The sequence below is a fragment of the Pempheris klunzingeri genome, chromosome 1 (genome assembly GCF_042242105.1).
Source record: "Pempheris klunzingeri isolate RE-2024b chromosome 1, fPemKlu1.hap1, whole genome shotgun sequence".
In the NCBI taxonomy this organism is placed as follows: Eukaryota; Metazoa; Chordata; class Actinopteri; order Acropomatiformes; family Pempheridae; genus Pempheris; species Pempheris klunzingeri.
Genome location: NC_092012.1, coordinates 14,054,426 through 14,071,597, shown reverse-complemented (window position 1 = coordinate 14,071,597; position 17,172 = coordinate 14,054,426). Strand labels below are relative to the sequence as shown.

Sequence of the window (17,172 nt, the reverse complement as noted above, 5' to 3'; positions counted from 1 at the left end):
TGTAGCCTCTTGCAGCTCATTGTTTTGGCTTCATGGCCTGCAACTCTACCGCTTTGGTTCTCTCATAACAAACTCGTTAGCGTCGGTTTTTTTTGGCTAAAGCAAGACCCTGATTTTAGTGAAATAGTTCTTGTGCCCAACACCGAACGGCGGCTGGGCAAAGTTGGTGACTATCTGGTGGCGCATTTAGCAGCCATGGCTCAAAATAATTCCCTCAGGAATGGGTGGACAGGAAAGCAGAGGGAAAAAAAGGGAAGCGAATAATGAACTTGACTCTAAATTGATGCTAATGTTTTTCGTTTTTTTTTTGTGTCTGCTCATTTGTGAAGGAGCCACTGTCTGTTTGGTCGTACCAAGGTGATTCAGTGTGTTTACAGCTTGTTGCTCTGCCCCCAAGTGGTCAAGAATCCAAAGTTCAGTCAAAAAAGTCCAAATTCAGTATCTTCAGAGTTGTGCTGTGTTTGCTAAAAGGAACAGAAAGTCCTGTCTGCTCACTGTACCACTTACCAGTGTATATTGCATTTAATGTATTGAACTATCAGTGCATTTCTCTGTTGAGAGCAGAGGTACACAGAACCTGGGTGGCTTATAGCTGCTTTTCACCTTCGTGAACACAGTTTCCATATTATGGTAATTCATCATTATGTTGGCTTGTCCTATGACTTGGGACACAGAGAGAATAGGTTGTGTCCTCCTGAAATGATCACGCAAGTAATGAATCAGATGATCTGGAGTCTTAATCTATGGATAACATGCTAATAATACACATGATAAATATGAGATCTTAGTACGTTTCACAGTTTTAGGTTTTAGCAAGCAGCTAAAAGACGACATTGCAAGTTTCCAATATCTTAAGAAAGACTTTATGAATACATACAAAAAAAGTTATATCACCAGTATTTGCAAAAAAAAAAAAAAGGACAAACAAATGTTAACCTCAAACATAAACGCAGTACTTTGTTAGTACTGATAAGCACCATTTAGCAGAAACTGATGTTGCAAAGTCAGTTTCTAGAAATCCACCAGGGTTGCATTTGCCTTCCAAGAGAAAGATTTTCCGTAGAGAGCTATCCCTGGAGAAGGGGTCAGAGTCAGTGCACATGACGTAAACCTTGGCCCATTTCCAACTCTAAAACACAGTGTTCAGAACTTTCTTGGAAAGTCTGTTAGTCCCATTTCGTCCCACACGTATAAATCAGTGGCGACGCTCGTCTGACCTGAAGCTTTCCTGAGAAGGCAGGGCTATGAACCGTCATAGGTGTACTTAGTATCAATCATTGACATTTACCTAACCCACTGCCGCTGCACCAAGGTTCATAGACATTTCACTGTCTGGGGCTCAGAGCAACTCCGAGTAACAGAGAACTAAATCAATAGCACAATTGTGTTCCCAGGATGTCCTTTCAGCACCGAGTCTTGTCATCTCCCTTGCCGCTTAAAAGTATTGTGCAAACATGCATATTGCTCAGTAAAAGAATTCCACAGTAAATGAATAGACAGGATCACGTGTCCATATGTTGGAGAGCTTCTTTGTCACTGAAAGTCCTTTGGAGAGAAAAAAAACAACAACTAATGCACAGGGATTGGACACCACACTCCAGAGTGATACAGTTTATGTATCTGTAGAATTCTGGCTTCGACGGGTTGAATGAGCTGTAATAAATACCTGCTTGATTACATGTGATGAGGAGTGTCACCAGAGCAGGGGCTTTTCTGCTGCCTGCGGACGGCACAGATGGAGTAAGGTTTGGGCTGTAAGGTCATGCCCAGTTTGGGAGTGACGGTGGGAACGGTTCCTGGAGGGAACTGGAGATGAAACCTCTGCAACAAAGTGGTGAAAAAGAGGAACATCTCCATCCTGGCCAGCTGTTCGCCCAGGCACTGACGTCTCCCTAGAAAAGAGAAGATTCTTTGATTTAGACTCTCGGACACACACAGGCACAGCATATGGCTAATTTATTCAAGTTCTTAGAAAGACTTTATGAGACTTAGAGAGACTTCTCATGAGATATTGCATAATTAAAGTCATAAATGTAGGCCATAGCAGTAACGAACACATTTATTTTGCTAAGCTTTTTTTTATGGATGCTATAATCAATATGGCCAAAGAATTGATTTAGAGAAAATAGAAAATGATACTGCTCTATTCTCAACATAAGAGCCTTTTATTACAATTTCAATTCTTTCTTATAATGCAAAGGTGGGTTTTTCTTTTTTTAGTTTATGTAAGTGATTATATAAGTGAGTCTGGGATCTGATTCTGGGGTCAACACTGAGTACATCATACTACAATAACCTTCCAGCGTCACTGATCTAAGAGCCTCTCTAGATTCTTAATGTGATTTATGAAACAATTTTGTGGGAAAATGAAACATCCACTAACTGGTGACTATCCAGTTAATGATGACAGCCACAATAATTTGGATCAGGTGTGTTGGAAACTAAGAGAAACTTCATAAAAAAACGAACCCAAAGAGAACGGCAGGAAGCCCTCACGCCTCACAAAGTTGCCATTGTTGTCCAGAAACCTCTGCGGTGAGAAAACCCCTGGATCGTTCCAGTACTTCTCGTCAAAGTGCACTGAGTAGAGGTTTGTGATGACCATGGTGCCCTTGGGAATCGTGTATCCGTTGACTTTTGCATCCTGGGAGGTGGCGCGGAAAATACCCAGTGGGACGATGTTGCAGAAGCGAAGGACCTCGTGGAGAACAGCCTCCACGTAGGGCATCTTCTGTTTGTCCTCCAAAGTGGGTGCTCTCCCGCTGGCCAGCACGCTGTCGATCTCCCTGTGCACCCTCTCTTTGGAGTAAAAAAAAAAAACCAAACCGACACCATCAGGCATTTATTCATGCGTTAACAAGACATAACTACTAAATTTAGAGCTAAACTCCAGAAACAGATGTGCAGCATCGTCTGTCATTCTCATTAGAGGTAAAATATTCTCATTTTGGGCTGATGCTTCAACGAAAACTGACCTTGAATGTTGGGGTAGAGGGCCATGTAGAGCATGGCCCAGCGCAGGGTGTTAGTCGTGGTCTCTGTGCCAGCAATAATGAGCTCGCCCACTGAGTAGATGAGGTTCTCATACGAATAAGAGGAACTGGGGTCTCCCGCGCTCTGCTCCAGCTCATCCAAATAGGCATCGACATAGTGGCGAGGCACATGTGGCACCCTGCCCTGTGAAAACCCCTGTATGACCTGCAGCAAGAAGTCATACACCTCGGCAGCGTTGCGGAACAGCTTCTGGTGTTTCCCGAAGGGCACGTACTCAATCCAAGGGAAGGCATTGTAGAGGAGGGCCCAGCCGCTCACTGCTAGCTCCACGTTCTCGCTGAAAATCTCAATCATGTGCTGGAAGTTGCGGTCGTCGTACGTGAAGCGCTGTCCGAAAATGATCAGGTTGGTGATGTTGGACACGGCGTTGGTCACCAGGTGCTTGGGGTTGAAGGGCTTTCCCTTGTGTTCGTCGATGGCGTCGACGAAGAACATGCACTCCTCTGAGATCTTCCTCTCAAACAGTCTCTGGCCACTGCCGAAGTACCGGAAAGAGTTGCAAGCTAACTTGCGGTGCTCAATCCAGCCTCTGCCATATTTACAATTGAGGAGGCCTTCGGATGGTGGAGGAAAAAGCAAAACAGACCACGTTAATCCCTCTTTTTCAACTGTGATTTCATTCGGATAAAGCTGCTGCGCGGGAAATGCGATCTTATAATCTTACCGCCCATTTTGGTCATTTTCTTGAACAAAGGCAGGGATGGACGGTCAGCAAACACCTCGCTCTGGTGGTAAAGGCACTCCCTGACACAGTCGTATCCATTCAGCACCACGGTCAAGATGCCTCCCAGGTCGATGCTGAAAATCTGAGAGGAACACATTAGAACGTGGGCGCTCCATTTCTCCTTTCGCGCTTGTTTTTTATGCAAATGAAAGACGTTCTCAAGTAGTGTGAGATCTGTATCACAATTTCAGGCGTGTTGCAACAGTTTGCGCGCGTCTACTCCGAGCCAGAAGACTGAGGATGAGCTCCTGGGTAATCAGCAGGGCTGTTACTGAATGAAACAGACAGCCTTTGTTAGGCTGCCTCTCCATCTAAGGAGATATCCAGCTCTGCATATACATTATGTTCAACTTTTAAAAACTTTATTCCTGATAAGGCGCCTTTTTTTTTTTTTTTTTTTTTTTTGTGGATTTATGGGAGCCCCTGATTTTTACTCTCCTCCATGCAAATGCTACATGAAAGTGAGTCTCTCTTTTTTTTTTGCTCCTTTCTCAGTGTGCATGTGCATGAACGCTCACTCTGCAGGGCGCTCAGTCAGAAAAGCACTGCGGTCATAAAATGCGCTCCGAGTCATTACCTGTCCGTGAACTTCACTCTGCTTCTTGAGGAAGACGTGCGGCTCGGTGGCCAGAGACATAATGTTCCCTATCAGAGGGATGGGAGATGGACCAGGAGGAAAGCCCGGAGGTCTTCTCTGCTTGACGAGCTGGCGAACCAGCAGGAAGGCGAGGAGGACGACGGCCAAGCAGCCCACACCGAGCAGAGCCTGCGCGCACGACACCGGCACCAGAGACGGCGACTTGATTGCAACCATCTTTTCAGAAGTCTCTTTTCCCTGCTTGGCCACTTCTGCTGACTCCGGTTTCTCCTCAGAGTAACTGAAGCACAGATGGATCATCTTGCACATTTTCTATCCCCCGCCTCTAAGGCTAAGATTGGCCGGAAAGTCAGAGTCAGCTTCTGGTGAACTTTGTTCAGCCCTTGATCAATAATCCGGATCATTTTTGGTGCTTTTTAGGTTGAACTTTTTTTTGTGTGTGTGTGTGTGTGTGTGTGGATGTTTTAATGAAGCTACAGAGGAGGCAGCACATCATAAAACCCACACTGCAGCGCATCTAGCTCATTATTTGTTAAGTTGTGAAAGAGTTTGAGGCATTTAAAGGTGTTGATTTTTTTTTTTTTTCTCTCTTTGGCTCAAACACGTGCAAACTTTGGCTTTGATGCACCAATGACACGTGCGCAACACGGTAACTTATATCACACAATTATGTAAGTGTGATTTGAATATATATCATGTTACACTAGGGGAGGCTGGGGTGGATTGAACTGATGGATGAACATGAGCCACCCCCTTTGTTTCAGGGGAGACGCAGGGAAATTCGCAGACACTGTTTGGAAATGCCTCTGCTGTTGGGGACGTACGTGGAAAAGGCTGCAGCAATCAGGGGGGTTCCAAAAAAACAGGCTTTTAAAATGAATTTAAGATGTTTGGTTTCTAAAAAAAAGATGTGACAGTAACTCAACGGTTTAAATACTGGAATAGATGAGCTAAAAGAATTGCAGTGTGAGGTCAAACTGTTGGAGCAAACCAAAGCACTCACATGCCAAGACAATTAAAAATGTGAAATATTCATAATTTGCACGACATAACACATTTGGCATGATTCCTAATTAAATGAAGTAGATTCTGTGCATATGAATTCTAATAAATGTATCTATCAGTCTTTGTAACTGTTTAAGGCATGAATGTACATTTGCTGATAACAAACATTTGCACTCTGTTTCCCAAAAGTCAGCATGTGTTTTAGGTAGCTGGTCAAAATGCTTATGAACAGACTCATGACAGGTTTCTGATTGCAGTGATCAGCTGCTTATATGGATCAAAATGCTTGGGAAGTATTGCTATACAAATACAGTTTGTCGCTTGCAGTGTTCATTTTGGATCTTTTCATACACAGCAACACATGAAAACATTTAAAACCGTAGTAATTATATATATATATATGTATTTTACTTTACCTTGATACTTTGCCTTGTGATAATTTGCCTGCCCCTGCCTGGCTACCCGAGGCCGGTGGTCTTGACAAACTGCTAAAAAAAGAGCCAGTGAGAAGCAGCAGCAGAACTTGGTGTTCCTCGTGCTACAGTACCGGTCATTTGGCAAACCGGGACAAATCATTGTGGGCTGGTGGACTGGAGGTTTTACCAGTCTGCTCCTGTCTGTCTCTGTAGAGACAGAAACCGAACGCGCACTGTGGTTAAAGCTGCTGTCATCAAGTGGATTGAATGTGCCTGGACACAGAATTTGTAATGTAAGACATAGCAAAGCTAACTTTACGTACACAAATGTCAATTAGTGGGTAATCTGCATGAAAAATAGAGAAAAAGAAAAACATTTGGTTCGAATAAACATCTGCTAAAAGTGATTCATTTGACTCAGAAAAATGTGATCACTGCAAGAGGTTTCCACTGTATTTGTAATTAAGCTGAATTCTGTATATTGCTCACTCAGATAATTTGGTAGCCTGATATGTCCTCTCAGTTAGTTTTCAATTTGTTATCAATGAGCACAGACCAAAACACCTCAATCAATTACGCTTACAATCAATAACAGCAACGAAGTGTGTGACGTAACGCTGATCGTAATTTAAAGGAAGAGGAAATCCTCTCAGAAATACTGCAAACACATCTTTCTTATCAATAAAAAGCTTTAAGTGTGGTTGTATGCTCTTTTAAGAGAAAGTTACTTTAATCCCTCCCTGATAGCACATTCCAGAGAACATTCCACATCAGTGGTAGCCATCGTGGTTGAATATGAAAATGCCTCAGTGGGGTATCGTATCGTATCAAACCTGCCAAATGTCAGGTTGTGATTGGCCTGACTCGGGCCTGGGAATCTGCCTGAACTGGAAGGAGCCAGATGCATCTGCCAGAGCAAATGAAACAGAAGCTGACAGATAAGTGTGTGTGTGTGTGTGTGTGTGATACAATACACGCAGGCCTACATGCGATGAATTATTGGATACATGAGGAGGAGCTATTGACAGAGGCAGATAAAAATGTTCATTCATGTGTTGAGTAAAACAACTTGATCAATCCTGCGCAGATGCAATGACATAAAGTGTAGTTTTGAGTCTTTGATTCTCTCAAATTCATTCATGTTCTCTATAAAATGTTCACCTCATTTCTTTTGTTTTTTGAAGCACACTTTTACTTTTTCACATATGTATTCCACAATTTATAGTTATTAGTTGACTTTTTTTTATAATTGAGTGAAACACGTTTTTGAAATTGTCACTGAATCAACCACAATATTTTAAAATGTACTCGCATAAGTCATCATCAGCTGTTTGTAGACAAAATCTTTGACATTGATGCATCAAATGCAATAAAATGTTTTTTTTTTTTTTAATCCAATCAATTTTACTCAAAAATTTTTTTTTAAAAACCACAGGACGTCTTGTGTGTCTGAATTTTTTGAGGTGATTGAAAAGTCCTCTGTGAAGCAGGTTTTTGTCTTACCATGTTTTGTTTTTAAGCAAATAAACTTTGCCCCAGTAAGCTGATAATGGTTCCTCCACCTCAACATGTTAAAGGTTAGGTCATGCTCCACGATTTAGGGTTTAAAGGTTATGGCATGCACCACATTCCAAACTTGCATAGTTGTGTGAGGTTTTTCAAGCTTGTTGGCTCAGACCCGAACTCATCCAGACAGTGCAGCCAGTGATGGGTTGTAGGCTGTAGGCCAAATAAATCAACAAACAAACTTGTTGCAAGAATATTTGAAATAATCCCCTTTGCTCATAGACAATAAGCATGATGCAATTGTTTAGTTATTCATTTATTGTTGCCTGCATATTTTTTTTCCTATTGTCTGGAGATGGAAGTGGAGAATAGAGAGAGCTTGCAGAGGTAAATATCATCATTTCATTAATGGGGTTTTAACAATTTGCACTTTTGTAAAACCATGCTCTCCACTTTGCTGTGTGATCAGTTCATCTCGACTGGCTCCTCATTAGACATGAAGTTGTTTATCCAGCCGTTCCTTCCTGCTGAGGCAGCTGGTAAGCTTTTTTTTTTTTTTTTTTTCTTCTTCCCTCGATGTCTCAAATGGCCTCTACAGACGTCTCCCAATCATTCAGATTTGTTAGTGCTACCTAATGAGGACATTCTTGCAAATTACTTCTTTTGCTTCCTGCCTGCTCCCCCGACTCAAAAGCTATTCTGGAAGCGTTAAACACATCTGTCAAATGTAATCAAATATTTGCATTATCTTGTTAGTGGTTGAGTTAATCAAAATGCCACCGAGAAGAGTGTCCACATGGTTAATGTATTTTGTAAATGCGTGGAATCAGAAAAAAAAAAAAAAAGAAACGTTACCCTGACCATGTATTGATATATACAGAATTATATGCTACATTTTCTTAAAGGGTCACTGCACCAGCTGTCAACTCAAGCAACCTACGCCTGCTGACACCTGGAAAAGAACCAGATCGTGCGGAGGGTGGAACGGTACCAAGTAGACATAGTTGAGCTCATCTCTATGCATAGCTTTGGGTCTGGGAACCAAACTGCTGGAGAGGGGCTGGTCTCAAGTTCAAGTTCTTTATTTGTCATATGCACAACAAAAACAGTGAAGCAGTCAAAAAAATCTTAAATCTCAGTAGTAAGATAATTATGTATACTGTGCAGTATAAATAGTATATATATATATATATATATATATATATATAGGGATGTAGACAAAGATAAAATGTAAAGTATATGAGCACAGAACTACAGAGTTCAGTGACCAGTTTTAGAGCTGAGAGTTGTCCTTGATGAGATAGTTGTGGGGATACTCGCGAGCCCCCAGCTGAGAGCTGCTGCGTTGGTTTTCTCCCAAGAGAATGAGAGTGTCACCTGCATGCAATTACAAGTTGGTGAGAGGAGGGCTTGGAGTTCTCAGGGTGGGGTCCTAGAGAGGGTACTACCTGGGTATTATAGCTCTACTGGGGGACAATGGATAAACCTGGTGACTGTTAGACGTCTGTGCTGGTCATGGACTGGCCATAACAAACATCATTTTCAAGCATAGGGTGAATTTTAAAGTGCACTTGGTACCAGAACACTTTAGGTTTTAGATTAAAGGTCAGCTTTGTGGTTGTATCATCAGATCTGTGGCTGTATGTCCTGGCCAGTGGGATGAAGAGAGGAACAGAGCTGTCACGTGATCCCCACCTAGTGGTGAGTTGGATCAGATGGCAGAAGAGACTGGATGGGAATGTATGATTTGGAGTTTTTGGACCTTGACTCATACTGGGGACTAAAAGTCAGGATAGTTCATTTTTTAAACCCTCTAAAAATCACTGGCATACCTTTAATTGAGAAAGGATCAGATACCCAAGCAGGAAATCGCCAGGCTAATCCGGCAAATTAAACCTGAAAACGAAGTTATTTCATCACATTGATGGCTGTGGCCTAGTACTACATTACAGAAATGAAAGGAAAAGCTACCAAGTGGTATGGAAAAGTCTCAGACAAATTTATACTCCTGTATTTTGTCATTGCCCGACCCTTTCCTGGGGTAATTTTCTTCCAAGTACAGATCAATGTATGGGATTTAATGCAGTTACTGTATTTGTGTACAAACAGCATCAGTCTTTACATTATAGGGCCTTCCCAAGACTGTTCTTCCTGTTTTGCTATACCATGGGACATGTGCTGCATGTTCGACTGGGTGGGTCCCTTGACTGCCGTGTAGATTATTTACCATCCAGATGACTAGAATTATCAAGTACATGGGGAAAATCTAATTACTGACCTTCTCTGGTAATACTAATGCTGTCCAGAACCTCTTTTTCCGAACAACATAATGACAGTAGCAGGAACATCAAGAGGCCTTGTAATCCCTCTGCAACTACTGGCCAGGTGTTTAAATGCCAGGTTAGGGTTGGTTAGCTTTCTAATGGAGAGCAGCAGCTGTAAGTATCTTTGCTAATGGATACTTCACCTCATGTTTATAATTCCATGAGCCACAATGGAAATTTTATGTTCTTTTTGAAGGCACAAAAACAAGTCTGAAAACTCTTTTCCGGCACTCCAGTCCATTATAGATTTTCCACACAGTGAACTAAAGGCTATATTTCAACTAAGGAGTTTGTGGGTACAAGGTTTCCACTCTTGCCAACAGAAAAACCAGAAAAGCCCTCTTTGACTGACTGTTAGCTTGTAGTCAGGCAAACTAAAAGGCAGCTATGAACCACTTATTATCAGTCAGGGCTGGGTTGTGGACGTTTTGTCCTGATTTAGTGAAAAAGATTCGATTCTCACTGACACCTGGCAAGTGATTTCATGTCAAAGTCACAAGACAAGAAGTGCAAACTGAGTCACACTGTCATCTCCGTTTTGTGGCTGTGCTGTGTTGGTCATGCTGAGAGGTATTCATGCAGATCAAGTAGCACAGTGCTATTTCGGTTCTCATTTTTGTGTGAAAGTGCACTTAAGTCTCTGCCTGCTTAGATGGCTTCTTTCCCCAAACAATATTGTAAAATTTAGGTTTCACAAAAAACTGGTTTTTATTTTTCAATACAAAATCCTCAGGGTCCCTCTTCCTCACTAATTAAGGCCCTGTTCTTGGATTAGGAGCATTTTTTCCCAGCTGACCTAATAATTGCTTATAATGTCATTGTCCCTTATGCAGGTGCTAATGGCATTTGTACAGCTTGCACCTGAAAACTCAAAAGGGGAAAAAAGCTTTGAGGAGTATATTGTATTTCCTGATTTATTGCATTTCAGATTTCACATAGCAAATGATCCATTTAAATGCCAAAATGTACACAATACTCATGTTCTGTGGGATAATTTCAGCTGACTATCAACTCTCGCTGCATGTTCAAACAATGGAAAGTGTTGAGGAAAGTCTATTCGGAGCTTCGCGGCAGCGTCCCAGCTAAGAATGGTGCTGGAGAAAGACGCATTCACACTGACTCAGCTGAGACCGTCACTGATGAGCACTGCAGTGACCATACTGCTGCCCTTTCTGTCATGAATGCTCTCCTGTGTTGTAATTAATTTTCCAGACCAATTCATGCCTAACATTAGGGAATGTGAACAGTGTGAGCTAATTGCATTCTTGACAAAACACTTTTCCCCTTGGAATGTAATTTCTGTGTGCTGTGTATGAGGGCCTGGGAGCAGCTTGAGTCCAAAACAGCGTGGAGATCACTTATTTTTACACAAACTAGTATAAGGTAGATCTTAACTTGTTAAATGTGGCACTAGTAATGGAGGAAGAGACATCCTTCTTGTCTGACATAGAAGTACTGTTCACTTTGGAGATTGCAAGTCTTCTGTGATATAAGACATTTCTGTCCTGACAAATGTACTCTACTGGCTGGACAATGCATGAGAAGCTAGAGAAAAGTAGTTCCCTAAAAGAAGATCATATATGAACTTAAAATTTCTCTACAAGATACTCAATCAATTAACAATCATTGTGTGTGTATTGTTGGAATCTCTTGCTCCACAATCTTTAGTCCTCCACAAGCAGTTTCTTGACATCATGTGGTGCTTTTGGAGGCTAATTTAGTGCCTCTGGTGTAGAGCCTGCAGTTCTGTTCAATAGTACTAAAAGGTTCATCCACACTAATGAGCTTCCTCGTGACGCAAAAAATAACAGGGAGGCAGGATGCTTTATGATACATCATCCAATATTGTTACATAAGGGGAATTAGAAGATGGCCAGAGACCAACAGCCGAGTAATTAGCTCTGAGAAACCGGATGGACGTTGCAGAATCCTGTGGGAAGGTTTAGTTTATCCATACGTTAAACTAAAAAGTAAAGGCATAATTCAATCCAACCGCACATAAATGATGAAAATGAGCATTATCAAAACTGATCTCCAGGTTAAGTCAATACGGAACTTGTTGCAGAGACACAGGACGTTAAAATCTATTTTCGAATCTGAATTGCCATCATTGTCTGATGAAGCAATGTTATGTTGAAACACGTGAGAGACCAGCAGTGGTACAACAGGACCTGCGAATTCCTTGGTTGCAGATGGCATATTGATGAGCATATACAAGTATTTTGTTTAGACTGTCTCAGTGTTGTTGGTTCGGTTCTGCATTTTTTCAGGCTGTCGTTCTGTGTTATTCAGCAGCTTTCTGTGAAGCGGCTCTTGGGGGAACGTCCGTTTCCTTTTCAATGAGAACTTTGTCTTCGATCCCCTTGCCACACAGAAAAGCTTGAGACAGTGAGTGCAACAAAAGGCTGAAGATCACAAAAGCACTGGATTATGTGACTGAATTATATTTAAATTTCATGGCCATCATAATTATACACCCTGTAATATCAGGGGATTTGCAGTAGTTTGGCCCTGATGCCACATTAGTTCTCACAAACATGACACACTGACTGTCAGAGAGATTCTTCTTTCTCATTATTTTATTAAAGTCTCATTTATCCTGCTTAAAGAATGACTCCACTACAGTTTATGTTACCAATTGATACAAACACCTGGCAGCTTTTTGTGAATCACGCACAGTAATGACCGTGCTTTGCTGTCATTTGCATACAAGCTCTTTTATTGGCTTGCTGTAAAATGATGGAGGACTTGGTGATTGGCCAGCAGTTTGAGGTAAAACATTTCACTGGCCAATAGACTGTGATCAAGTTCTTACTCAGTTAATACAGACACCCATGGTGAATATATATAAAACCCTGTATTGTGGGGAGTGTTCCGCAGATTCACAAGTGATTCTACCATTTAATTCTACATTGCCAGAAGATCTATTATCAGACGGTGAGTATAGATATAGACTGCTTTGTTAGTTGATGGGGCAAATTATGCTGTCTTTGTTAAATATCAGATATGATGATATGGCTTTTGGACTGATGAGTAGACTGGTCAGCTAACTGTACTGGTTACTAACAGAGGGGTGATGCTGGTTTGGTGACATTATACTATCTATGGTAGGCTGTAGCTAATTCTGCTAATGGACAGAGCTGCTGTTGTAGTTGCTGGAAAAGCTTCCAGGGTCAGTATATCGGCAATAACTCTTCAATCTGCCCCTTCAAGTTCAGCGACTCTAACAGCAAGGGAGAGTAAGAGGGAGAGAGTGGATTCATATAGCTGCAGTAGATGAGAAAGCCCAGTTCAGTGGGATAAAAATGTCGTGGACACAGGTCACACAAAATGTAACTTTTAACTTTGAACTTTTCCTCATTTGGAATTTAATGTGTTTTCCGCAGGTAATCATGACAATGCTGAAACTCTGGACTCTTGCTTATGCGCTGATCATTTGCCAGATGTGTGTTTCACAGGCAGCTCCGTCCAGGTGAGAGTCGTAGCATTAGTCCTAAAAGTATCAAATATATTTACCAAGTAAAGAAATATCTCATTTTGCATGCCGAGACCTTCATCACCAGTCTTAACGCGACATCCTTATATGTATAAAACTGCCATTTTCCTGGCAAGAAACAATTACATCAGGTATTTTTTAAGTTTGGCTTGCATCCTGTTCTCTTGTATCTATCTGGACGGGTTACACGGTTTTTAAACCAATGTTGCGGTAGAGCCAGAGAGATCAATCTACCTGAATGTGTATTTTCAGAACTAGTGAGGAGTCCATGTCAGATGGAGTCACACTATCGAATGATGATGCGCAAAGGTTAATCGCGGCCATCAAGGAGTTCATGCAGATAACTTCTGACGAACAAGCCCACCAAACAGCTGATAGAAACAGGTATGGTGTTTAATATTTTTAGGCATCGTTTTAGTACAGCTAACTCTGATACTGATTATTTAGAGTTTAAATATAGGGTGTGATATCTATCTGTCTATCTACTGAATCAATATACTGTAACAATCAAGCAAAAATATAAGTCACTTTTGTTTGTAAGGCCAACAGCTCCAACTTTGGTGTTTATTAATTATCAAGGTATAGAGTGAAATTCCTGCAAATCTAATCTCTGTCATAATCCCTTAGTGCATGGACTACAGTGATTCATTCATTCATCCATTTATTCAGTACTAATTAATGTGCTTGCAGAGAGTGTTCTTGCTCAGAAAACTGAAGAGAGCATGATGATATCAAAGAAAATGAGAGAACATGCATGACAGACATTATTAAGAATGACGAAACTGAACAAAAGCATGACAATTCAGCTACAGTATTTATTCATATGCCTGTTGGGTATGTTAGCATGCATTTGAAATGTTAATTTAACATAGCTTTTTCTGTAAATGCATGACATTTTAGGAAAAACATCATGCATGTAATTATCAATATTTATCTGCATGCCACAGTTAGTGTAAGCCTGTTTCTGCATGTTTGTCTCTGTCTCTAACAGCTTGGATAGACCCATGTCTAAGCGCTGCACCGGCTTAAGCACTTGTGTGCTGGGCAGACTCTCCCAGGATATTCACAAACTACAAACCTATCCCCGCACTGACGTGGGAGCGGGGACGCCTGGCAAGAAGTGAAGTCCACCTGCGCAATGCGAAAACTACAGCAACTTATACAATTAAAGCTCTCCGTTTTTTTAACCCAATGCGTTTTGCTGTCTGTCTGAGATAACATTTGCTTGTTCAAGACTGCTGATGCATGTGGATCCTGTTTGTCTGACTAACTTCGAAGCAAAATCCACCAGTGGAAATTAGATTTATGATGGAGACTTCAAAACTTAAAAAAAAAAAATTGCGTTACGTAGGCAGTTCTCTACAATACAATAGAATAACAGCTAAAAACTTTTCTAATGTTACATAATTTTTCTCTTCATGGTATCATGTTTCCCCAATAATAAAATAATCGTTTACATGGAAGTGTTGTTTTGTAATTCATTCAAAAGTGAGAATGCACATTGTTCATAGAATGAAAAAAATAAAAGGCAGAAAAGGGTAAGCATGGCTGTCTATAAATCACACAATTATAGGAATATTTCCCTTATTATGCATTTCCATTATGTTTACTTTGTTGTTGATAATGTCTGACCTGATCTTCAGTATCATAATAAACTATATTCACCATGTTTTCCATTCTTCCAAGTAATGCAACAGCACAGAAGCGGGCATGCAACACAGCCACCTGTGTAACCCACCGCTTGGCTGACTTCCTGAGTCGGTCAGGAGGACTGGGACACAGCAACTTCGTTCCAACCAACGTGGGCGCCCAGGCGTTTGGCAGACGGAAGCGGTACGGCCCTGTGTGAACACAAGAGCAGATACCAGGTATGTCAGCACTCGGTACGTTCACATCATTGTATTATTGTTGGACTCACTGAAGCTTATAGTGTAGATGAAGAACAAGAAATCAATTGAAATAACCTAAGTAGTAAATTAGGAGAAAAGCTGTATCTGAAATATTTCATGTTACGAAAGGAGTCTTTGCATTTGGCAAACCTATCAATATAAAACCTCTTAATATATTATTGTCAAATGTATTAACACAAGTTCTCAGTACCACGAGAACAACTGAGTGTCAACCAAAGCACCATATATTGTCCATGTGTTGTTGCATTTCAACTTTCGAGATTTGTGTGAAATTTTCCATTGTTTAGATAAAATGATTTTAGAATTCCTACATTTTAAATTTCCTGAAATCTGTTATAATGATCGTGTTTTGTTACGTATGGATGTTCACAAGTTGCTCTTAATGTGGTCATACTACACGGTGGACAAAACTGACAAAAACGTAACATAACTGAGTACTTTTTTCAGAATGCTTCAGTGTGGATGAATTCAAAAAATACAAAAAGTATTGATGGTCCCGCAGTCCAAAATTGTTGCTCTCTGATGTGAAGCTATGAAATGAAGCCAAATGCCCGACAAAATACTTTCTGAATCTTTTCAGAATTTCCCGTGGCTCACAAAACAAAGGTTTTTTTTCTCTCCTCTCTTTGGCTCTCTAGGACCAAGTGCCTCCTTTGAGTGACAAAACTACATCATCACCTGCCTACGAACATGCGGAAACGAGAGCATATATTCTTCACAAACACTGACTGATGTCTTGGTTTCAGACCACTGCCAGAAAGTTGTCAGTATTCATTGTTAGTCTGTGCTTGTAAACAGATAAATAACTAGCATTGGTGTCGTCATCATCATGGAAAGGTACCTGAGAAGATATTTATTTTTGCTAAGAGGAATAAGAATTGGATTTTTTTCTCTGTCTTGATCTGTGGCTCAACTGCACTTCTTCTTCTTCTGACACTAGTGTGTCACAAGAAGTGAGTAGTGACACTGCACTAACAAACAAAATGTGGCTGTCTCGTGCCTTGATGTAAAATACTTCATTACATTTCATTGTAGTGCACAATGCAAGCGTGACAAATGTACCTATGAGTCTAAATATTGTAATAATTGTGAACTGAGAGCAGGAATAAATTGTATTTTAGCTACATTAGGCTTTCATGTCTTGCTGTGTTTTTGTTTGACTGACGGGTATAAACTGTAAAGCACACTGAGCTTTCCAGCAGCACTATTGATTCATTGGTGTGGTATGAAAAACCAGATATACTCGACAAATCAAACCATGTTATATATCTTTTCATGAAAATACACACAGGACACAGTGCTTTCACTTCATGTACACGATCAGACCATCTCCAAACCTGATTAAAGATTATTTCTTTAATTAAACACTTGTATGAGTCAGAAACTGGTAATATTGTGATTTCATCACATTTTATCTGTCTACACCTGGTTCATTTTGCCCTCCAGTGGTTACAATAAGGTACTGCCTATTTGTTGGATATGGAGACTCTCTTAGGAATAAGTGCCTTAAATAAGACCTCCAGTAAAGTAATCCACTGCGTCTATAGGCACACCTCAGCTAGATAGTAAACTTTATAGTAGGCTATGAATGACAACCTCCGCCAAACAGGATCAATCCCTCTGCCAACAAACATGACAATCAAACACCCCTCATGGAACCATGTGACACCAAAGTGCTTTTAGTCACCTAAACTTAACCATCCTATAATAATCTAATTTTTGTTTTTTTTATTTCTATTCATGTTTTGTAATGGCCGCAATCGTCCTATAACTTTAACCAAGCAGAAGTATGCCATCATTAGGCATCTTAACTTAGTTGCTTACTGAAAGAGACCAAAAACAGATGAAATTCTCTAACAAGGTAAATTTCACACATAAATCTTACATTTTACATTACATATTTTTTTTACATTTTAAACATACTTTCTAATGAAATATTCAAAATATATATATAATTATGCCTATACTGGAGACACAACAATAACCCAGAACACCAAAAGAGATGATGAGGCAAAAACCTCTGATGGCTGATAGATTTACATTATCTCATGCTATCAATCAGCAGCCTTCTATGTGCTGCTCAACTGAGTTAATCTCGTTGAGCGCTTTTAAATCCAAACTTCTTGAGGCCGACTGCAC

General features: G+C 40.6%; 2 protein-coding genes across 4 annotated transcripts; one reads left to right on the top strand and one right to left on the bottom strand.

The window, feature by feature from the left end:
• Positions 1-1,674: 1,674 nt before the first annotated feature.
• On the bottom strand, positions 1,675-4,597 carry cyp2r1 (cytochrome P450, family 2, subfamily R, polypeptide 1). Its single transcript, XM_070832029.1, has 5 exons — positions 4,356-4,597; positions 3,719-3,860; positions 2,976-3,608; positions 2,470-2,799; positions 1,675-1,892 (listed from the first exon to the last, which is right to left on the bottom strand). The coding sequence occupies exons 1-5, from the start codon at positions 4,590-4,592 to the stop codon at positions 1,675-1,677; spliced, it is 1,560 nt and encodes a 519-aa protein (XP_070688130.1). The 5' UTR covers positions 4,593-4,597.
• Positions 4,598-12,532: 7,935 nt separating this feature from the next.
• On the top strand, positions 12,533-15,773 carry calca (calcitonin/calcitonin-related polypeptide, alpha). 3 transcript variants are annotated; one of them, XM_070833857.1, is made up of 5 exons: positions 12,533-12,564; positions 13,014-13,099; positions 13,376-13,507; positions 14,810-14,991; positions 15,672-15,773. In XM_070833857.1, exons 2-4 carry the CDS (start codon positions 13,020-13,022, stop codon positions 14,970-14,972), a joined length of 375 nt encoding a protein of 124 aa, XP_070689958.1. In that variant the 5' UTR covers positions 12,533-12,564; positions 13,014-13,019; the 3' UTR covers positions 14,973-14,991; positions 15,672-15,773. The 3 variants fall into 3 exon arrangements, with proteins under 3 accessions (XP_070689958.1, XP_070689973.1, XP_070689966.1); XM_070833872.1 differs by lacking the exons at positions 14,810-14,991; positions 15,672-15,773 and adding an exon at positions 14,115-14,277 and having other exon boundaries at positions 13,382-13,507; XM_070833865.1 differs by lacking the exons at positions 14,810-14,991; positions 15,672-15,773 and adding an exon at positions 14,115-14,277.
• The last annotated feature ends 1,399 nt before the right edge of the window (positions 15,774-17,172 follow it).

What these genes read in the sequence shown, in the direction of transcription:
- cyp2r1 (XM_070832029.1), bottom strand. Translation starts at nt 4,592, where the DNA reads ATGGTTGCAATCAAGTCGCCGTCTCTGGTGCCGGTGTCGTGCGCGCAG. An exon ending in GAAAATGACCAAAATGGGCG is followed by an intron (nt 3,609 to 3,718) that starts GTAAGATTATAA and finishes CACCATCCGAAG; the next exon opens with GCCTCCTCAATTGTAAATAT. An exon ending in CTTCCTGCCGTTCTCTTTGG is followed by an intron (nt 1,893 to 2,469) that starts GTTCGTTTTTTT and finishes TCTCTTTTCTAG; the next exon opens with GGAGACGTCAGTGCCTGGGC.
- calca (XM_070833857.1), top strand. Translation starts at nt 13,020, where the DNA reads ATGACAATGCTGAAACTCTGGACTCTTGCTTATGCGCTGATCATTTGC. An exon ending in TCACAGGCAGCTCCGTCCAG is followed by an intron (nt 13,100 to 13,375) that starts GTGAGAGTCGTA and finishes GTGTATTTTCAG; the next exon opens with AACTAGTGAGGAGTCCATGT. An exon ending in CAAACAGCTGATAGAAACAG is followed by an intron (nt 13,508 to 14,809) that starts GTATGGTGTTTA and finishes CATTCTTCCAAG; the next exon opens with TAATGCAACAGCACAGAAGC.